Source organism: Chelonoidis abingdonii, chromosome 12 (genome assembly GCF_003597395.2).
Source record: "Chelonoidis abingdonii isolate Lonesome George chromosome 12, CheloAbing_2.0, whole genome shotgun sequence".
In the NCBI taxonomy this organism is placed as follows: Eukaryota; Metazoa; Chordata; order Testudines; family Testudinidae; genus Chelonoidis; species Chelonoidis abingdonii.
Genome location: NC_133780.1, coordinates 749,514 through 772,144, shown reverse-complemented (window position 1 = coordinate 772,144; position 22,631 = coordinate 749,514). Strand labels below are relative to the sequence as shown.

At 56.2% G+C, this 22,631-nt stretch overlaps 1 protein-coding gene across 1 annotated transcript in view; it reads right to left on the bottom strand.

Annotated features, from left to right (window-relative positions):
* Positions 1-22,398, bottom strand: part of LOC116821665 (class I histocompatibility antigen, F10 alpha chain-like) — a 72,144-nt gene extending 49,746 nt beyond the window's left edge. Inside the window, exon 1 of the mRNA XM_032775026.2 lies at positions 22,143-22,398. Coding sequence (XP_032630917.2) covers positions 22,143-22,290 — 148 coding nt within the window. The 5' untranslated portion in view covers positions 22,291-22,398. The remainder of the gene's footprint in view (positions 1-22,142) is intronic.
* Between the last annotated feature and the right edge of the window lie 233 nt (positions 22,399-22,631).

Here is a 22,631-nt window from a genome sequence, read left to right as displayed (position 1 = left end):
GGGAGCCTGTTCTCAGGGCCAGGGGCTCGTTAGCTAATTAGATGTGACCCAGCTCCCCAGAGTCAGGCCCAGCTCCACAAAGGGATTTAGGCTCCTCCCTTCCATTGCAATCCCTGGGGGAGCTGAGCCGTGGGCCCTGACAACTGACTACGGGGGGCTGGTTCGCCCTAGAGAAGCTGTCACAGATAGACCAGGCCCTGACTCCCCCAATGGCTCAGCCAGCCTGGGAACGGTGCCTGACCAGGATCTGGGAATGATCTGGAGCTGGCCGGGCTCTGAGCTAAAATCCCCCCCAGTGTCGCCCTTTCCCCTCCAATGCACCACTACAAACAGACAATCCCCCCTGATCTGGGGCCTCCTTAACCAAGGACTGCAATGGAACGGAGGACCCTAAATCCCTTTGTGGAGCTGGGCCTGACTCTGGGTGGCTGGGTCGCAGCTAATTAACCCCAGCCCCTTAACCCCAGCCCCTTTCCCCGGGCTTGGAAGGAGAATTGTAGCCCCGAGTCTTTGCCTGAGCTGAGGGACCTCAGGAATGGTTCAAGCCCCACAGTCGTCAATCGTCCCCTCAGATACCGGAGTGAGATCCCTCTCCTGTCGCCATCAGTAATGTGCCGCCCGTCCAGGGTCAGCAGAGCTTTCCCCTTCACAGCAATCACAACTGGTGGGTTGGCAACGGACGTGACTTGTCCCATATTTAATATTCACCTGGCTCCTGACAGGCCAGGCCGTTATTTCCCAGAGCCCCCACATCCCCAGCTGTCCCCTCCCCAGGCCAAGGTGTCCGTGCGCCATGGACAGCACCCGGCTGTTCCCGCTGCTGTGTGGAAAATACCCAACCTGGCAACTGCTGCCCACTGGCCTCCTGCCCCCGGCATGGGCAGCGCCAGCTACCGCTGACCGGCTGCAGCCTGGGAGCCCCTGAGCCTGCCTGACAGGAGACTTGAGCAGGGCCTGGAATGGGGCATCCCTGTGCCCCCAGGGAAGGGGAGAGCTGGGACGCTGGGTCTCAAACCCGGAGCTTCCCAGGGCTCCCAGGCGCCTTTTCAATCTCCCCCAAGACACTCACTGCCCACAGGATAATTATTGGTATTGCCAGAGCAGTACTTCCATAAATGCAAAGTAATGAATGTCGGACAATGTCATCCCAACTATCCCCCTGCAGAATGACGGGGTCTCAATGAGCTGTTACCACTCAAGAAAGATCTTGGCATCGCTGTGGACAGTTCTCTGAAAACATCCACTCAATGTGCAGCAGGAGTCAAAAAGCGAACAGAGTAGTGGGAATCACTAATAAGGGACAGATAATAAGACAAATATCACGTTGCAGCTGTATAAATCCATGGGACGTCCACATCTTGAATACTGCGTGCAGATGTGGTCACCCCATCTCAAAAAAGATCTATTGGAACTGGAAAAGGTTCAGAAAAGGGCAACAGAAATGATATGGGATATAGAACAGCTGCCGTACGAGGAGAGATTAATAAGATGGGGACTTTTCAGCTTGGGAAAGAGGCGACTAAGGGGATATGATAGAGATCTATAAAATCATGTCTGGTGTGGAGAAAGTAAATAAGGAAGTGATATTTACTCCTCATAACGCAAGAACTAGGGGTCACCCAATGAAATGAATAGGCAGCAGGTTTAAACCAAACAAACAAAAGGCAGTATTTCTTCACGCTACACAGCCACCCTGTGGGACTCGTTTCCAGAAGATGTTGTGAAGCCAAACCTATGACAGGGTTCAAAAAAGAACACGGTAAGTTCCTGGAGGACGGGTCCATCGATGGCGATTAGCTGGGAGGGGCAGGGATGGTGTCCCTGGCTCTGTTTGCCAGGAGCTGGGAATGGGCACCTGGCATTGGCCACTATTGGAAGACAGGACACTGGGCCAGATGGACCTTAGGTCTGACCCAGTGTGTTCTTATGTTACCTGGAACCCCGGGCTGTAGCTGTGTAGTGCTGGGCGCCGCCCAGACCCTAACTGAGATCAAGGTCCCGTCACACAAGGCGCTGCCCAGATCCCAACCAAGATCAGGGCCCTGTCATGCTGGACACTGCCAGACCCCTGCTGAGATCAGGACCCATTGTGCCAGGTGCTGCATTGACCCCCCCATTGAGCCATGTGCTGTATGCACAGATGGGGAAAATGAGGCACTGAGGTTCTGTGACCTGCCCAAGGTCGCACACAGAGTCTGTGGCAGAGCCAGGCAGGGAACTCAGGAGCCCTGAGCCCCAGGCCTGCACCTTCACCCCAGATCATCCCATTCCTGGGCCACATTTGCAGAAAGTGTCCTGTAGCCTAGCAAGGAGGTCCCATAGAACCAAAAGCCTCCATTGCCCATGTGTGGCTGGGCGGAGGCGAGCCGGGGTCTGAGCCCAGACAGCAGGTCCCATCCAGCAGCTGAATCTGACCATCCCAGGGAGAAGGTTTCTGCTTCGCACTGCGGTGCCGCTGGGGCAGTTCCCCCCTGGGGCAGGCGCTGCGGCCAAGGGGTACCAGGGTGACCTGGGTCAATGGCTCCTTATCCCCATCGGCCTGGTCCCGCACCCCCACCCCCCCCGGCACCTTGTACTGCCAGTGGTACCCCTGCAGCCTGGGCATCAACAACTCCAGACAGCAATTCCCCCCCGCTCTGCCCTGGCCAGCAGCAGGGCAACGGTGGGTGAACCAGGCCCTGTGCGAGGCTGAGCAGGGTCAGAGACATCAGGTTCCCCCATCTCCCTGGGAGTCCGGCCAGAGACCCCCGCCCCTGGGAACGGCAGGATGGCTGGGAGGCTGCAGCTCGGCCTGAAAGCAGCGACTGAGGCAGGAGCAGTGCCGTGGGGAGAGGAGAGGTTTGTGACCATATGATTTGTGTCAGCAGCTACAGAGTGAGGCCAAGTGGGTCAGAGTGCAGGGGGCTGGGAGCCAGGACCCCTGGGTTCTGTCCCCGGGTTTGCTGCTGAGTCAGTCAGTGTGTGACCATCGAGTCAGCTCCCTTTCCCCTCTGTGCACTGGGGACAAAGCTCCCCGCACCCCAGGATGGGACCCCCAGCGCTGACTCTGCATCCAGCACCTCTGGGGGAGGCGGCACCAGATGGGCAGAGGCCAGAGCAGCCCCCTGTGAACACAGCCGGCTGCGTTTGCGATGCCTCCCCAGCCACAACAATCTGCCTGTCAGGCTGTGCCCTTCGCCCGCTGCGGGATGTTCACTGGCCGCCCTGGCTGTCAATCATTCACTGTCAGTGTCAAGGCGTGGGGTGGGGAGTGCCAGGGAAACAGCCCCCTCCCCCCCAGTCCATGGGACCTCACAGGCCCGTCGGCTTTTCCATCCCAGCCATCACGTGCGCCCCAGGACCTTGGCTGTGCCAGCCCTGCCCTGTGGTTATCCTGGCACAAGCAGATTCCTGTCTCTGCACCTGGCCCCCTTCCAGCCGAGCTGTGACCCCACACAGGGCCGATCGCGGTGCTGGTGCTGAGGGTCTGGGCCTGGGGCCTGGCCCTGTGTTATTGTGGCACAAGCAGATTCCAGTCTCTGCACCTGGCCCCCTTCCAGCCGAGCAGTGAGCTCGCACAGGGCCAGATCGCGGTGCCGGTGCTGACGGGCTGGGGCTGGGGCCTGGCCCTGCACTCGGAGCTGGCAGTGAATAAAGCCGGCAGCGTCTAGCCTGGCTGGTTACACAGAGGCACTGAGAACATGACTCCAGCAGTGACGCTGCCTGAATACGCAGAGAACCTGACCCCGTTGCTGGCGAGGGGAGCTGCCCTGAGTGTGACGGACTCAGCGACACTGCCTGGGTCTGCAGAGAGCCTGAATCCATCACTCCAAGAGTGAGGAGCTGCCCTGAGGGTGACCAATGATGCCTGAGTGTGCAGAAAGCCTGAGCCAATTGCTATGGGAAGGGGCTCAGCTGCCCCAAGTGTGATCAATGCAGTGACAGTGCCTGGGTCTGCAGAGAGCCTGAACCCAATGCTGGGCCGGGGGAGCTGCCCTGAGTGTAACTGGGGTTACAGGCAAAGGAAGGATTATCCCATTTTACAGAAGGGGACCTGAGGCCCACAGGCTGGGATTGTCAGAGAAGCCCAAGGGGCTTAGGCACCCCCTGCCCACTGAGTTTCTCTCAGCCAGATAAATTCAATGACTGGCCCAGGCAGGAACTGAACCCATCTCTCCTGAGCCGTAACCATACACCTGCCAGCCAGGCCTGTGTGCCCCACGGTAGCGCCGCTCAGCTGCTCCCTGTGGGGTGCGGGCACAACAGCACTGGACTGGGGCACAAACCAGGGAGGTCTGTCCCCTGGGAACAGCTGTGGGGGTGAGGGGCTTTGCCTGCATTCGGAGGTCCCCATCTCACCCCCCACCCACCCCCACTGGGCAGATGCTGCAGCTCCCGTTGGTAGGTCTGAGCGACCCGCGGGGTAACCTCAGCTCCCCGCTGGAACGTGTCCTGGTATGTGTGTGGTGGTGAGATCCAGGCTTGCATGGGGCCAGGCGGGGCAGGCTGGAAAGTCCTGTCTCATGGCAGCGTCAGGGCTCAGCTCAGAGCAGGGAACATCCTTACGGAGTGTGGGGCACCCCACAGGTCGGCTAGGCCCTCAGTACAACAAAAACCTGATGGCGACTCTGGGAGCAATGGGACAGGGGCTGGGACCACAGAGATTCCCAGCCTGGACGAAGGGGAGGTCAGGGAGGCACAGAGCCAGGAGAGAACCCAGGAGTCCTGGCTCCCAGCTCCCCCACTCTAACCCACCAGCCCCCACTCCCCTCCCAGAGCCAGGAGAGAACCCAGGCGTCCAGGCTCCCAGCCCCGGCTCTCAGGAAGGCTGGCAGGGCTCCGGGTACCCAGATCTGTGGGCGGTGCCCAAATCCCTGGTGAGGCCTTTGCCCCGCACACACCGGGCTGCCCTGTGCCCGGTTCCATGGCCGCTCTCTGGCTGCTGGGTGAGTCACGGGAAAGTCCCTCGGTGCCCGGGCTGGAGCTGGCACCTTGCCCAGCTCGCTGCCCGAGGCTCCACCGCCCCCTGCCGGCCACGCCACGCGCATCGGGATCTCGGCTGGTTTCCGAGAAATCACCCGGGTGCGGTGGGACGGTTAGAGCCAGTCACGAGGGCGGAAGGAGTGTGGCCCCTGCCGGGGGGGGATGGGCAATAGCCCAAGTTTATAGGGCCTGGCCCGCGATTTGGGGCTTTGTCTGACCCTATCACCCTGCCCCCACAGCCCGAGTCTTCACACTTGTTGTCTGGTCACCTGCCTGCCACGGGCCCACACGACCCACTGCGGGGTGATCCTATCGGAGCCCCTGGGAGAGAGACAGAGCGCCCCCCACTGCCCAGCGCGGGCCACGCAGCAATCTCCGGCCCTCAGCCCCACAGCACAGACCCCACCCGACCCCTAGTGTGTTACCCATCCGCTGGGACCCCCGGCCCCTCACCCTGCCCACACGCCCGGCCCGTTCCCTGGGCCATGCGTCCTATTTACTCCTGCTGTAAATCCAGCCACCAGCAGTGGGGCACTGGAGAGGGGAGGACCCGGCTAGATGGGCCTGGTTATTGGGGCTGCAGGGGTGAGGGGTACCAGGGTAGATGGGCCCCTGGGTCTGACCCGGGGCAGCAGGGAGTGAGAGACTGACTGACACAGACCCAGTGTCCTCTGTGTGTGTGTGTATCAGACTGGATGGGCCCAGCGTCTGATGGAGGGCAGGTGGGGGGACACCGGCGCAGACGGGCCCCTGGGTCTGTCCCAGGGCAGCAGGGCAGGTGGGGGGACATTGGGGCAGACGGGCCCCTGGCTCTGACCTGGGGTGGCGGGGCAGGTTGGGGGATGCCAGGGCAGATGGGCCCCTGGGTCAGAGCTGGCACAGCCAGTGCCCTGCTCTGCCGGCAGGGAGCGGCAAGGGGGCAGCGGCATCTCAGGGGGTCTATGACGGCAAAGAGGGTTTTCCCGTCAGTCAATGCACCGTGGCGGGGCCTGGTCCTGGGCAGGGCCGGCTCCAAGTTTTTTTCGCCCTAAGCAAAATAATTTTCCTGTGTCCCCCTGCCCCCGCCCCAACTCCGCCCCATCCCCGCCCCATTCCAACCCCTTCCCCAAATCTCCAGCCCTTCCTCCTCCCCCGGGTGCGCTGCATTTCCCCTCCTACCCCTTCCTCCCTCCCAGGCAAGCTTGGGAGGGAAGGGGGAGAAGCGGAGTGGGGGTGCACTCTGGGGAGCAGAGGTGAGCTGGGGGGAGCAGTTCCTCTGCCCTCGCAGGGTTACTCCCTGCGGCCCTCCCCGCGCCCCCCACCGCCGCAGCTCGCCTCCGCTCAGGGCCAGCTCCAGGCTTTTTGTGCCCCCAGCGAACAAAAGAGCCGGAGTTCTGCCCCTTGGAAAGTGCTGCCCCAAGCACATGCTTGGAGCGCTGGTGCCTAGAGCCGGCCCTGGTCCTGGGACAGGATCCGGACACGCAGGGGGAGGTCAGAGCTTTTCCTGGGCCCACGTCAGCTGGGGGAAGGGAGGCGCCCGCGGGCGGCAGTGCTCGGCGGCAGGGGACGGGCTCAGAGCGGCAGAGCCGGGGCCCGGGGCCCGGATCGCTCAGCTCCCAGAGTTAACGCGCCGGAGGGACCGACAGTGACAGCTGCAGGCAGGACAGCAGGTTCTCGACGTCTCTCCCCTCGCTGGGAGCTCGCCGAGGGCTTGGCTCTCCTTACACCCCAACCAGTGACCGGTACCAGCTGCAGCTGGGAACCCCCCTCTCTGTGGGCTGGGGAGCAGTGGGGACTCCCCAGCGCCTGGGGGCTGCTCCAAACCAGCGTTGAGATTTACCATCGCCATATGGTGTGTCCCAAGTTAACGTGCCCCAGTGATCCCTGGGACTGGCCCAGCGAGAGGCCCTGCGGCTGGCTGGACTACCCCCGCCCTGAGTTCCCACCCCCTGACCAGTGCATCCCTGGCAGCACCCCACCCCTGAGGCCATGCCCCCTTGCCAATAAATGGCAGGCAGCGCCCCACCCCCATCCCTGAGCCCCGCCCACTGGCCAGTGCACCCCAGGCAGCACCCCACCCCTTGGCCCCACCCCCCATCTGCCTTTCCCAGCCCTCAGGGCACTCTTGGGTCAAGATTTCAAACTTTTCTGCACAACCCCAAAGGCTGGAAACGTCCCTTTGACTAACACCAACCAAGAGTCTCCCTCACTCACGTGAGTCCAAGAGCTGGGGCTTTACAGAAACACCAACGATAGCAGAGACACTGCCCTTGGCTAAGGTGGCCCCACCTGCTAGGGTTTGCTGGGAACCCAAAGCAGGCTGTCCAGGGCAGATGGCTTCCCTGTGGGCTGTCAGGAGGTGTGGGGGGACATGGGGTATTAGGGCAGGAGGAAAATCAGAGAGGGAGCACAGCACACCCTGGCTCAGCAAACAGAAGCAGGGAGATGTAGGTGCAGCTGGGGGGGGGCAGGGGAATTATGAGAACATCCAGGGTCCCAAACACTCCACCCCCCACACAGAGAGAACTAGAAGGATTGTATGTTCTCCAGTGACATGAGGAGCCCAGCCTGAGACACCTGGAAAGGGCCCAACGCTCTTACCTGGAAAGGCGAGCCTGGCACCCCACTCTGCAAACCAGGCCCCTGTAGGGTGTGCAGCCAGCCCCACACCCCCACGAATCACTGCGGGGGAGTCAGACCAAGCCAGTAAGGGCAGCTCAGTGCCTGCTGGGGGCCGAAGCCAACCCAGTAACCGTCCCCACAGCTGGCACCGGCCTGACCTCGCGCAGGTTGGACACAATTAGCCCCCGTCTGCACACGAACCCCAAAGGTAGCCAGGGCTGGGCAGGCTGCCGGGTTCTACCTGCTCCCCCTAACACGGCACGTCTCAGCCCTGCCACCCCGCTGCTGGGGCCACAGGAGCAGGGGGAAGAACTAGCTAGAATGGCCCCCTCTGTCATTAGCATAAGCAGCGTTTGTTTTGCTACCTTTGTTCTCCTTAAAAGTAGTTAGGCTAGTGTTTATTTCATTTCATTCCATTCCTTTGGGTTAAAAAAAAAAAAAGAAGAGAGAGAGAGAAAGAGAGGGACCCCCCCCCCCAACATTGCCCTCCCTCCCCAGGCATCTAGTAGATTTTTTTTTTAAAACTGAAAAAAAAATTGAGTAAAGAAGACATTCTTCTTCATTTCTCCCTGCTAGAGGATGATATTCCCCTGCCCGGGGTAGGCCTGGCTTTCTCTGCTCCAAGTGGTGCCTCTCCTGCCAGGAGTCAGTTCCTCTCATGGACAGACACACTCCCTGTGCCTGGGAGAGCCTCACAGAAGTGCTTCACCTGCCACAGCTAAAATGGCAGCCTTTAAAACTCCTCCCTATGGAGAAAACACTTCAGTCGGCAGGGGACTCTGGTGGGTGCTGACCCCAGATCATTCCTGGAGCCTTCACTTCAAAAGGGGTCAAGTTGTGAAGAGGAGAAAAAAAGCCACCAGCAGACTCCCCCAGAAAGGCTCGTAAAAAGGGCTCCTCCGACCAACTGGCCAGCCAGTGGGGCTCCCCATCTCGTCACCAATCCCAACACATGGGTTCCAAGTAGCTGGCCAGCCAGTGGGGTTCCCCAGAGTGCTCATCTCGGTAGGACAATACCAGCAGCTCTGAAGCAGGCACCCAGAAGGAGTCCCCTGCTGTGAGCTCTGCTCTGCAGCACCACTCCCGTGGGACGATGCCCTGGGGATATCACCCCCTAAGGACAGGGGACAATCACTGTACCATCATCAAGGAAGTTTCTGCACCTTCCCACCCATTGATACTGACAACATACTACACACACTCCTCTGTGGTACCACGTGAGCCCATGGTAACACGTGCTCTGGACACCTGATGGTTGGGGAAGAACCACAATCCCCATTACTTGGTACTAGGACCCCATGCCCACCTTCCTCTCTCTACCCCACAAGGCCATATTGTAATTCTTGGGCAACATACACACACATATCGCGACTGTCACCAGTGTCTCTCAGGGAGAGCCCACCAGATGGTTTGCTACAGCCTGACTGTCCAGAGCACCTGAGTCAGCACGGGAGGAAGCTTTTTCAGAACAGGAAAAAGAACCCGAAGAGCAAGCTACCTCTCCAGCACACTTCTCTCATCTCTCCCAGATGAGGCTGTGCTGCCCACCCCTCATCACTAGGGGAAGATTTTAAAAACTTTTGGGATCTTACCAAGAGGGTGGCAGACGAGCTGCAGATTCCCCTACAGGAGGTTGCAGATACTCACAAGTTGGTGTCAATTCTGCACACCACCTTCTCACCTAGAACTGTCCTCCCAATTAATGAGGCAATTCTAGATCCTACCAAAGTCTGATACCAGACTCCATCGCACCAACCAGCAACAGAGTGTAAAAAACAATAATAAACCCCGCTACGTCTCTACCCAAAGAGGCAGACTTTGTTTTCAACATCCGCAACCCAACTCCATCATAGTGGATGCGGTTAATGCACGAAGCAAGTAACATGATGCTAAGTCAACTCCATATGATCAGGCTTGGCAAGATGGCGTATTCATTGAAAACATTACTGTTTAGAGTCATGAATAACCAAACTGTCACGGCCAAATAAAATTTTTATTAATTATGGGAAACCAAGTATGTTTCTGGAACATTACTGGAAATACAAAAAGAACAGATTCAGACCATTCTTAGAGATGGTCAGTTAATAGCCAGACTGGTCCTAGAGACAGAACTGGATGAGATTTACAGCTGCCTGCCCAGTCTCCATGACAGTGGTACTGAGGCGGGTTGTGGGTTTTTTGGGGGGTATACCTCTCTAGATTTCCCAAAGAACTACAGACTTCCAGTTTGAAGGGCCAAACTCTTTGTGGAGGAGACAGATTTATCTCCACATCGTGAAGGATTCTCACACCATGTTACACTGTGGGACAGAAGAGAAGATACACCTCTCAACCACACCACAGGTCACAATCTTCTCAATACCCACCATCTGAGTGCTGTTATAAGCCACAGTGTAAGAGGACCAGGGCTCAAAAGTGGGAACAGTCTGCACCCCAGTCCATGACCTCTCAAACTGCCTCTTATAAGCACTTTTGATGAGCTGGTTGAGGGCCTGAACAATGCTACCTTACAGCATCAGCTACCATCTATACACCTGTCATGTCACTCAGAAGTCACCTTGTCCTACTTCACAGCAGTTAGGACCAGCTCTAGAGCAAGGAGATTGATTTCTAGCCCTGAACCTACAGGGTGCCTACTTCCATATCTCAACACAACCATCGTACAGGAGATTTCCTGCTGCTTACATTTGGGGCAGGATCATTTTCAGTACACACTGCTCCACACAGGGTATTGTCCAAGGTTCTCTTCAGTGTAGCGGCATACTATCCCCAGTACAGTGATAGACTTTATCAACACCAACTTTGACGCAGTACAAGCGAGAGCTTTCCTCTCGCTACCCACATTCCCCACCCTGGGACACGTCTCCCTAATACGCTGGGAAGATCACCTACACAGCCACAAGGTTCAAGACAAATGGCCTTCCACAGAAATGACCTTCCATCTCACTCTTTTGGGGCTAAGGGCTGTCAGGAGTGCCTGTGCACACTTTCTGCATTTCATCAAAAACAGCACACAAAGGTCATGATGGACTTAATGTGACCTATATGTTTTGTATAGACTGCAAAGGAAGTGCCAGATCTCCCTCCCTCTACAAGACAGCACTCAAACTTTGGAGCTGATGCACCCATCACAACGTGTTTGAAGGGCCAAAATCCATGAGCTACATCAAATCCTGAAACAGGCTACATCAGCAGCTTTCTACAGGCCTGAAGTCCAGGCTTTGGTCAAGAGGCCGAGAAGCTTAGCATACAATGAACAATATTCGCTAAGAGAAGCAGAACAAACAAGAGACAACCTTGCTTTTTACTACGATAAGCATAATCAGCAAAACACCAGATGGGGAGACACTCTTATCTGAAGCTGCAAACAGACCAAAGGATTGAAAGGGGCCCTGTGTCTGTTCTTGTCCACTCCTTTTGCAGGAAAAGATGGCCATGCTCTCCCCACATACCAACCTTGAGTTTATGGAAGAGCTTCACGCATGTCAGTATGAGATATGACATCTTCCCTCCCAGATGCCAGCGTCTGCCTTTAGAAACACAATGGGCAACTTGAAAAACAATTTCTATTGCCATGTACTTTTCAATGTCTTTTTGCTTTTACCCCCAGGAATGTCCCTGTTGGACAATCAGAAGGGCTACCTCATTCCTATGGACCCAAATCAGAATTTAACATATATATTTCATACTCAAGCACTTTATACGTTGTTTAAAGGAAAACACCTGCGTACTAATTGTATCATATGTTGACCTGAACCCATGGGAGGAGACATTATGGGATCTTTGGCTATTGGCTACTATGCTCATTTTGTCTTGCTGCTAGACCTATCCAGGGGCTCTGGACCTCCTACCCCATCATTTCCCTCTGCCCATGAAAATTCCATATAATCCATTGTAACCAATGGTTTGGCAGTGGTTTGAGCCTAATAAGCAAAGTGACACTCCACCTGTGCTGTGCATAATAAACCCACCTGCCTGATTCTGTCCATTTTGTTCCTTCAGTGCTCGTCTCAGCTATTTATCTATCAGGGACACAGAACGTGACAGCCGACAGTCTCAGCTGGAATTTTCTCACAATGAGTGTGTACTGAATTCAGAGGTCCTTCAAGAGATATCCGTCCTTTGGGGAACCCTGACTATGGATCTCTTCGCTACTTAACGGAACAAGAAAGGTCCTTGTTACTGCTCCAGGGTTGGCCTGGGGAAACAATCACTGGCAGTTGCGCTCATCTTCCCATGGGACAGGGCCCACTTGTACGTCTTTTCCCAGTTTCCTACCCTATCCAAGATTGTGTTGAAAATTCAACAAGATAAAGCAAGAGTTATTCTAATTGCCCCTCTTGACCATGACAAGTCTGGCTCCCTTACCTGACGCAGATGGCAATATGCCGTCCTGTTTCTCTTCAGCTCATCCCTCACTGCTCTCTCAAAACAATGGGCTGACCCTTCACCCCAACCTGCGGGTCCTCTGTCTTCAAGCTTGGCTCCTTCACAGTTCCAAGGCTTAGAGGAAGAATGCTCCGATAAGCTGAAAGATGTGTTGCAACACAAAAAATGGTTATTCACCTTTCTGTAACTGTTGTTCTTCAAGGATGTGTTGCTCACGTCCATTCCAGTTAAGTGTGTGTGCGCGCCACGTGCATGGATGTTGGAAACTTTTCCCTAGTAGCTACCTGTCAGGACGGCTGGGAGGCCCCTAGAGTGGTGCCGATGTGGCGTTCTATGTAAGACCCTACCGGCCTGACCTCACTTCAGTTCCTTCTTGCTGTTACTCTGACAGAGGGGAAGGTTGGGGGCGGGAATGGAATAGATATGAGCAACACATCTCGAAGAACAACAGTTACAGAAAGGTAAATAACCATTTTTTCTTCTTCGAGTGCTTGCTCATATCAGTTCCAGTTAGGTGACTCCCAAGCCTTACCTCAGAGGTGGGGTCGGAGTCAAGAAACAGCAGATTGAAGAATCGCTCTGCCAAAGGCTGCAACATCCTGAGAGTACTGGACGGGACCATGAAGGTGTGGACTGAGGCCCACATGGCAGCCCTGCAGATTTCCTGGAGGGGAATGTGTGCCAGAAAGGCAGCTGACGATGCCTGGCCGCTCATGGAGTGAGCCATGACAGCTGGCGGAGGGACGTTTGCCAAGTTGTAGCAGGTACAAATACACCTGGTGACCCACAAAGATATTAGCTGAGAGGAAACTGGGGTGGCTTTCATCCACTCCTCGATGGTGACAAATAACTGGGTTGTTCTACGGAATGGCTTTGTTCGATCTATATAGAAGGTGAGCGCCCTTTGAACATCCAGAGAATGGAGATGCTGTTCCCGAAGGTCAGCATGCGGTTTTGGGTAAAAAACCAGCCGGAAGATATCCTGGCTCACATGAAAATGGGACACCACTTTTGGCAGAAAGGCTGGGTGAGGTCCTAGTTGAACTTTATGAAAAATGGTATAGGGTGGCTCAGATGTGAGAGCCTGTAGTTTAGACACCCGGCGTGTGGAAATGATGGGCATGAGGAAGGTGACCTTCCAGGAGAGGTAGAGAAGTGAGCATGAGGCCAGCGGCTCAAAAGAAGGGCCCATTAGGCAAGAGAGGACCAGTCAAGGACCCCATGCAGGCACAGGTGGCTTCGTTGGAGGATGGGTTTTCTCCAGGCCTTTGAGGAAATGCCACACAACTGGGTGTGCAAAAAGGAGCCAAACGCAATGGAGATGAAATAGCCGTAGTATTTGTAGATTTGGCTAAAGCGTTTGACTCTGTAGGACATGGACACATAATAGCTGGTCTTAAAAGACTGGGTTTAGATGAACATTTTATTGAAATTATTAGACACCTATATGATAATTGCACAGCGAGGGTGTGGGTGGGTGATAGAATATTCTGAGTCTATTTCAATTAGAAGAGGGGTCAAACAGGATGACGCTTTGTCCCCTGTTTTATTTAATATTGCTATGGATCCCCTTCTAACTAGATTAGAATCAGAAGGGAGTGGTTTTTATGTCCAAGGCAATAGTGTCACGTCATTGGCTTTTGTCGATGACGTGGCAATTTTAAGTAGCTCATATCAAGGAATGATATAAAAACCCTCTAAAATACCCAGATTTTTAAATAGTACAAATCTCCAGGTAAATGTGAAAAAGACCAAAAGGTTTTCACATTTTAACTAAGTATGCGCCTGGGTGAAACGCAGAGATGGCTGCAAGGTGAACCTTAAGGGATCCAAAGGCCTTCAAGAACATCAGGTAGTCCAAGATACACGGGACCGAAGCCTGGATCGGGGGCACCTGCCACTGAGCGCACCAGCTGGAAAATCTCTTCCACTTGGCCTCGTAGGTGAGCCTAGTCAACGGCTTGCGACTTTCCAGGAGCACCTGCCTTACCGAGTCCGAACAGGCGCGTTCAGCCTGGCTCAGCCATGGATCCTCCAGGCCGTGAGGTGGAATGACTGAAGGTCCGGGTGCAGGAGACGACCGTGGTTCTGAGAGAGGAGGTCAGGGCTGAGAGGTAGATGTAGGCGAGCTTGAACTGACAGCTCCAGCAGGTACCAACACTGGTGCAGCCAGGCAGGGGCCACCAGTATGACGTCCGCCTTGTCCCGGCAGACCTTGAGGAGCACCTTGTGGACCAGTGGAAATGGTGGGAAGGTGTAAAGCAGTTGGTCTACCACATGATCTGGAAGGCATCCGCTATCGAGCCCGGGCTGTGACCCTGGAAGGAACAGAAGGCTGGGCACTTCCTGTTGGTCTGTGAAGTAAACAAGTCGCAAACAAACCCTAACCCAGATGCGGAAACCAGAGTGAATGATGTCCGAGCGAATCAACCATTCATGCGTGAGAAAACGCCTGCTCAAGCTGTCCGCAAGTATGTTCTGGACACCCAACAGGTACGAGGCCTGAAGGGTGATGAAATGGACTTCCCACAGAAGGAGGGCTTCTTGGCAGAGTGGCGATGACCACGCTCCGCCTTGTTTGCTCAGGTAGAACATTGCCGTGGTGTTGTCCGTTAGGACTGCTACGCAGTGGCCTTGTAAGTGAGGAAGGCAGGCTTGACACGCAAGGCGAATCGCCCTGAGCTCTTTGATATTGATGTGTAATGACAGCTCGCTTTCGTGCCATAAGCCGTGCATTGTCAGGCTCCCAAGGTGGGCCCCCCATCCCAGGGCAGATGCGTCTGTAACCAGGGTCAAGGTGGGTTGAGGGGGATGGAACAGGACCCCGGCAGCCACCATACGGGGATCCAGCCACCAGTGTAGGGAGTCAAGTGTGTGCTCTGGGACCGTGAGCATCATATCTAGACTGTCATGGCCCCATGGATAAGCTGATGCTAACCACATCTGGAGAGACCTGAGTCTTAGCCTGGCGTGTTGCACCATGTAGGTACAGGATGCCACGTGACCCAGCAACCAGAGACACTGCCTTGCTGTGGTGGTGGGAAACCTGCAGAGGTTGGTAATTATGCTTGCTATAGCCAGGTGCAGGGCCTGCGGGAGGAAAGCCCGCGCTTAGTTTGCATCCAGGACTGCCCCAATGAACTCTATTGTTTGAGCAGGGGAGAGGATAGACTTGCTGACGTTCAGCATGATGCCCAAGCGACTGAATGTGTCCATGACCACTTGCACTTGAGACCGGACTTGTTGGTAAGACTGGCCCCGTATAAGCCAGTCGTCGAGGTACAGGAAGACATGCACGTGGTGTCAGTGAAGAAAAGCTGCCATGACCACCATGAACTTGGCAGAGACGCGAGGGGCTGTGCACAAGCCGAACAGGAGGGCTGTGAACTGATAGTGCATCTTGCTCACCATGAAACAGAGGAAATGTCTGTGAGATGGAGTAATTGAAATGTGAAAGTACGCGTCTTTCATATCGAGGACAGCATACCAGTCTCCTGGATCCAGCGAGGGAATAACAGTGGCTAAGGAAACCATATAGAACTTCAGGTTGACCATGTGCTTGTTGAGCTCCCTGAGGTCCAGAATAGGTCTTAGGCCTCCCTTTGCCTTGGGGACAAGGAAATAACGGGAGTAGAAACCCCTGCCCCTGAGCTCCTGAGGTACTTCCTCCACTGCCTCTAGGGTAAGGAGGGATCGAACCTCCTGAGCGAGGAGCTGCTCGTGAGAAGGGTCCCTGAAGATGGACAGGGAAGGGGAGTGAGAGGAAGGGATGGAACGGAAATGGATAGAATATCCCATCTGCACCGTGTGGAGAACCCAACGGTCCAATGTAATATGGGACCAGGCATGGCAGAAACAGGACAGACAGTTCAGAAATGGATAATTGTCCGGGGTGTGAGCTGGTAGTCCATCCTCGGGCGCACCTTCAAAATGGGCACATAGGGCCTGGGGGTGGCTTGGATTGTCCTTGACCCTGTCCAGAGGGGGGATGTGATGGTCTACATTGAGAGTACCTGCTTCTCCAATGGGAGAAGTCCTGCCTGGGTCTAGGTGGGAAGGGACGTTACTGGGTGATCTGGGGCTTAAACTGCCTTCTTTGGTTAGCCAGGGTATGCATACCCAAGGATTTAATAGTGTGCTTGTGTCCTTTAAGGTATGCAGGCAGGAACTGGTTTGCTCCGCAAACAGCGCCTGACCGTCAAAGGGGAGATCCTGGATGGTGTGCTGCACTCAGATGGAAGTCCCGAAGACAGGAGCCAGGCGTTCTGTCACATGGCGATGCCTGATGCCAGAGTGCATGCAGCTGTGCCCGCAGCATCGTGGGAACCCTGAAGGGAGGTTCGAGCTACCAATTTTCCCTCCTCAGCAATGGCCCCCAGTTCTGAACGAGCCTCTGCTGGGAGAAGGTCTTGGAACTTAAGGACCACAGACCAGGAATTAAAATTGTATCTACTGAGGATCACCAGCTGGCTCGTAATCCGTAGTGAGACACCACCAGTAGAATAAACTTTTCTTCTGAAAAGGGCCAGCCTCTTGGCATCCTTTGATTTGGGAGCAGGCCCTTGTTGGCCCTGCCTGTCTTTTGCATTTACCGTGTCCACCGCAAGCGAACATGGGGTGGGGTGGGTGAAAAGGTATTCGTATCCCCTGGTGGGGACAAAATATTTTCTTTCCACCCCTTTGGCTGTGGGCGGGATGGAGGCTGGGGTTTGCCAGAGGGTTTTGACATTGGTTTGAATAGTTTTATTCATGGCAGGGCCACCCTGGAAGGCCCTTCTGGGCCTAAAATGTCCACGAGAGGATCCTCCTCCTTCATAACCTCCTCAACTTGGAGGTTCGTATTAAGGGCCACAGGCCTAAGCAGCTCTTGTAGGACTCTAAAGTCCATTGAGGGTGGACAAGACGTGGACGTGCCAGCCACAGCCTCATCAGAGAAGGACGAAGAAGACTCCACCGGGAGAGACAGGTCGGAGGTGGCCCCTTGGTCAGCCGTGGGTAGCTCTTCCTGGACACCTGGGGTAGCCCTACTCCGGGTGCTGACTCTGCGGGTTGCTCTGGGTCTGGAAGGGAGTGGCTGAGGGTTGCCTCAGGAGGCTGAGTGTCTGGCCGTGATGATGGCCGGGCAACCAGGGGGAGATGGGGTGCCCTGGGCCTGGTGATATGCCTAGGGGGTCCAAAATTGCTACTGGGGTTGCCAGTTGGGCGCCAGGGGTGGTCATGATTGAGGCTTCCCGGGCCTGACTAAGGAATGTCCAAAACCCCTGAAGCTCTCTCTGATCTGCTGGAAGGGGATCGGGGTTGCAACAGCCAAGGAGAAGCAGTGCACGAATGGAGCAAGGGGGGCACCGAGTCCCAGACAGACAAGGGTCATATGGAGATCAGCATTGTAGAGCTGATTGTGACCATGACCGATGCCATGTTGAGGAGCAGTGCCACGATGGAGAGTGGTGCTACGAAGAGGATCGGCAACAAGTCGCAGGCCGGTGCTGTGGTGACAGCTGGTAAGGGGATCGGTGCGCTGTACGGCACTGGTCTGAACGGTGTCGTGAGGTCACTGAACATGACGTGGACCTCAAATGGGACCATGCTGCAGCAGTCGACAGCGACCTTGAGCGTGAATGGCTCTGAGGGTCGGGGCTGCAGGACCAGCGTCATGAGTCAGACCAGTACCTGGCACGGTGCCGGGATTCCAAACGACCCTGGGACTCAGAGTGGCGAGGCTGCTGGTTCGAGGGCTGACAGATCGAACATCGCCGGTTTGCCCTTGGAGGGTACCAGGACTCGGGCTGGCACCAGCACTTGGATCAGGGACACCTGTGCTGTCATTTCGATGAGTTACTGTAGTATGAAGTATAGCTCAGTAATCTTAGGGCAGTTTCTCTTTTCAACGGCTGCCCTGGGGGATGCTCTGCTGGACCGGCTCCGCTTTTCCTGGGGCCTTGGGGAGGAGGAGGCGGCTGACGGCCATGGGGACTGGTCCCCCTTCCCCGTGGCTGCTCCCCAGCGCAGTCTGAGGGTGACAGGGACGTCTCTCGCTGGCAGGGCTCAGAGGATGCCCTAACAGAGGGGAGGGTCCCATTCCCTGGGCCTGACCCCACTGTGTGCCCAGCACTGAGTCCCTGGCCTGTGTGCCCGGAGCAGGAGGCTCTCACCGAGTCTGCACAGTGCAGGCCACCCAGGGGAAGGTCGCTACGGTGGATCTGGGTCCATGATGGGAAATCTCAGGTTTCAACCCCTGTGCTGGACAGAGACTGGAAATCTCTCCCAGGGATCGGGCTCCAGCCCTGCAGGGGAGGAAACGCCCTGGGCCTGAGGGAAGGAGGAGAAGCCCTGGGAACATGGAGCCTGAGGCACAAGCTGCCTGCGCTGCCGACAGGCTGCTGGGGGAATCTGTGCTGCGAGCCCCTTGACGTCTTCTCCTGACCTCCCCTCCCCGATACACCTGATGGGGCTGAGGGGACAAGCTGCCTAGCCTGCGGCTTTGCTGCCCAGCCAGAGGAGAGGGGCTCCAGGATGGTCCCTGCCCTGGCCGGCTCTGCTGTCCTTCTTGCTGCTCACACACTCCCAGAGATTAATCACCCCCTAGAACAGTCCCTCTCTGACCCTTCAGCACACCTGGTCCTCGTCAATCCCCCTTCGTTTTACTGCTCCCCAGTCACTTACTGCAAGCAGCGCCATTTACGGGGTGCAGTACACCCCACCACTGCCACCAGTTGTCACGGAGCCCCCCGGCGATGCTCTGGAACTGCTCCCCACAGAGCCAGGCAGGACTCTGGGGAGCCTCCTCTCCCTTGGAGCAGACAGTCTCCAGGGCAAGAAGCTCCCACGGCTTCACCTCCTGGGTCTCTCCTTGGAGCATTCAGCATCCTCTGCCCCTCCGTGCGCTTCCCACAGCGAGTCCGCCCAGCCGGGGTCCTGGGGAAGCTACAGTGTCCTGCACCCCCACTTCACAGTCAGATGTGACTCTCAGCCAGCCGGGGACACAGAGGTTTATTCGATGGCAGGAACAGGGTCTAAAACAGAGCTTGTAGGGACAGCGAACCAGACCCCTCGGCCGGGTCCATTTTGGGGCTCAGCGAGCCAGACAACCCCGTCTGCCCTCACTTCCCGTCCCCAACCAGCCCCAGACAAACTCCCTCCAGCCGTCTCACTCAGAATTCCCCCAGCCCCTCCCCCAGCCTTTGTCCAGCATCCCGGGCAGAGGTGTCACCTGCCCCCAATCCCCTTCCTGGGTTCTCATGTTACCTGCTCAGCTCTCCTCCCTCAAGGCCTCCCCAATGCAGACCATCCCAGCCAAACTCCCCTGCAACCTTCCCAGGCCAACACTCCCCACTCAGTATTCAAAGACCACATTAAGAACATTCCCACTTCGTCACACCTTCCCAGGGACATATACCAGTTCCCTTGCTGGGCACCTCCCACCCCCAGCCAAGCCTTGTCTGAGCCAGCAGCAGAAGGGGAGGCGGGGGTGAGTGCGGTTGGGCTGGAGATGGGGGGTGGAGCTCACTCCTGGGATCCCTCCCCCCACCACTCACTTTGGGTCCCCTCCCTCTCTCCAGATGGCAGCAAGTGGGGTCAAGGATCTGGTAGGAACTACCTCTGGTGCCCCCCCATGTCCTCCCAGCCCCAGCCCCCCCTGCACACACTGCTCCTGGGGGATTCTCTCCCCTGCACACGCAGAATTCATGTCCCCCCACAGATGATACATTCAGCTGGAGAAGCGCTGCAGTTACGCCTTCAGCCCAGCAGGGGCTGCTGTGGCACCAGAACAGCCAGCAGTGTTCCCCACAGCACCCTGCCCGTGGGGCCAGGACAGAGAGCGAGACACATGGGGCTACTAGGGGGTCACAGACTGGGTTCAGCAGGGCTAGTGGGGGGCCAGACTGAATAGCAATGGAGATGCAGGGCCACATGGGAACAGGTGGGTGGCTGAGTAGGGTGCAGGGACACATGGGGACAGGGGCAGATGTGCCTCACTGAATGGGAGAGGCTGGGGTCAGCCGGGCTCTACAAGGGGGAGGCTCCCCAGCTCCCTAACAATCCCTCCCCTCCTCCAAAACAACCTGTTCCACACTTCTCCCAGCCACCCCCAACAACTCTCCAGGTTCACTCCCCGGCTCCTGCCCGCCAACTACTTCCTTCTCCCTCAGCTCCTCCGTTACCCCGACTGCCCCCAGCCTTTGCACTGCTTCCGAGGGGGGCAGGAAATCTGGTTCTGTAGTGTAGTTTAAATGAATTACTCAACGCTCTGTACTGATAAGCCTAGTAAGGAATCTATGTGTCAAAAAAACATTTCCTGAATTGTTGTTGTCTGTACTGTTACAGATATACTTGCTGAAAGATATTTTGAACTAAATTACAAAAAATAATTGAAACTGAAATGATTAGATAATATTATTTTGACAAATAAAATATGCAGAATTTTAAAATATCGTGCGCAGAATTGTTAGGCAGTCCCTGCTCAGGAAGGGCAGGGCAGGTACAGGGGGAGCAAGTGCAGCAGAGACCCCCTCGCTAGGGATAGGTCAGCAGCACCCCGCACTGAAAGCTTACAGATCACAACACAGCACTGCCTGTGAACCTGACTGTACTGTGCCTCGCAGGACACTGGGTAGTTTTGGTAAAGCCCCAGCACCTGGAGTCCTGGGATTAAGGGGAATCTCAGCTCTTCCTTATAGCTGTAAGTTCTAGTGCTGCTGGCGGCACAGAAAAGCCTGGAAATTTGACTCCTGAAGACTCAAACCAGAGGCAAATAAAAAGACAGCAGAACCCTGTTTATCCAACCCACCATTGGCAGCTCTCTGCATTAACCGGACACCCAGGAGTCCAGGGTCAGAAGCGGGAGCTCTCTTCTGTGGCCGCTAGGTGGCCCTGCGGCATTTCCCCAATCTCCAGGTTATTCTGATTTCTGATGATCTGATTTCGCTCCAGATCCCAGCTAAGATTCGACACACGGAGCTCTGCTGTAATCGCCAAATATAATCACCACAAAACTCTGGTATTTAAGCCAAACTCAGGATTTGTGGAGCTGGACTCGTGATTTCTGAACATTTGGGGTACAAGAGCTGGAACTAGGGGTGCCAGGGGGGCTGCTGCACCCCCTGGCTTGAAGTGGATCCCACCGTACCCAGGGGTTACTTTGAAGGGTAACATTCTGCTGCCAACATGGAAGGATATCGATGCAGGCCCAACAGAGACCCAGCTAGTCCTTGTGTCCGGCTTTCCTGGCCAGTTAGCCGCCACAAGCTACCAACCCAAGCTGCAAAATCAAGCCACGAACTCAAGCCATGTCCAGGATTGGTAACTATACAGCGGGAGCAGAACATCTAATGGGTGTGTGTGCATGTGAATAGGTATTAGGTATAATGTGTGCGTATAAGGATTAAGATATTAGTTATTGGTCACAAATTAAATCATAATAAATGTGGCATCTTTGTCTTGCCCCCTGAAAAGATCCTGTGTAGTTTTGTCTGTAAAACAACACGCTGGGGGTCTGACAGTGGCGCTGTCCCAGAAGGGAGGAACAAGGTCCCACATGCAGGATCTGCAGGTGGGATTTTCTGGCCAGAGTGACCAGGAGGCTGGACTAACCTGGCCCGATGGGACCTTCTGGCCCTCACACCTGTGAGGCTCTGCCTGGGACTGACCACACCTGGCCTGGGGGGCAGGGGCCCTGAAGGGCAGCAGAGGCGGCTGGAAGTGGGGCTGGCAGGAGACCTCTCAGGTGTTTTGGGAGGGGACAGCAAGACAGTCACACTTTGGACGGTGTCAAACACTTTATTTCACATGAACCCCCATCCGACCTTGCAGCCCCCCCCATGAGTCCCTCTGACCCCCCACATTCACAGTGACCCCACGGGTCCCATCTCCTTCCACCCAATACACACTGTGCTCCCGAGGGTCCCTCTGTCCCTCCCCGCAATTCACACCAACTCCCCCTGTGTGTCCCCCTCCTCTGCTCCCCCACACCAACCCCCCAGCCCTCACCCTGCTGTGAGTCCTTCTGTCCCCTCCCCCCATTCACGCCGCCTTGCCCCATGGGTCCCCCTCCTCCACTCCCCCCACACTGACCCCCCCAACCTGCTGTGAGTCCCTCTGTCCCTTCCCCCCCGATTCACACCGATCCCCCCTCCCCCCGCTCAGCCCAAGCCCCATGTCCGGTCTGGGGGAGTGACCAGCCCCGCACTCACCCCTACTCTGGTTGCAGCGCTCGCGCAGGGTGTCCAGGTCCTCTCGGAACAAGGCCTGTGCAACCTTTAAGTTCCACGTGTCCCGCTCCCACTGCTCTGGGCCCACGTTCCGCGCCATCCAGGCCGTGCCAGGCTGTGCGCGCTGCATCTCACTGGAGTAGGTAATAACGAGCTGCCCGTCCACGTAGCCGGCCCCGGAGAACTCGGACAGCCCAGGGCTGGGCTCCGAACCCCCGTGTAGAAATAGCGCAGTGAGTGTGGGCCTGCAAAGGTGGGGAGTCAGAGCCGCTGGCACCAGGACCCGCACCCCCAATCCCAGGCACTGGACAGCGTGGTTCGGGGGGAGGGAGACTCAGGAGCGGCAACGTGGCAGGGAGGGGGGAGTTGATCCGACCGTCCATGGGCAGCCCCCGCAGTGCGGGTACCTGAGGAGGTCAGGGAGATCAGAGCCTGGGTGGGTTGCAGAGAGCTCTGTGCAATCCGCATGTC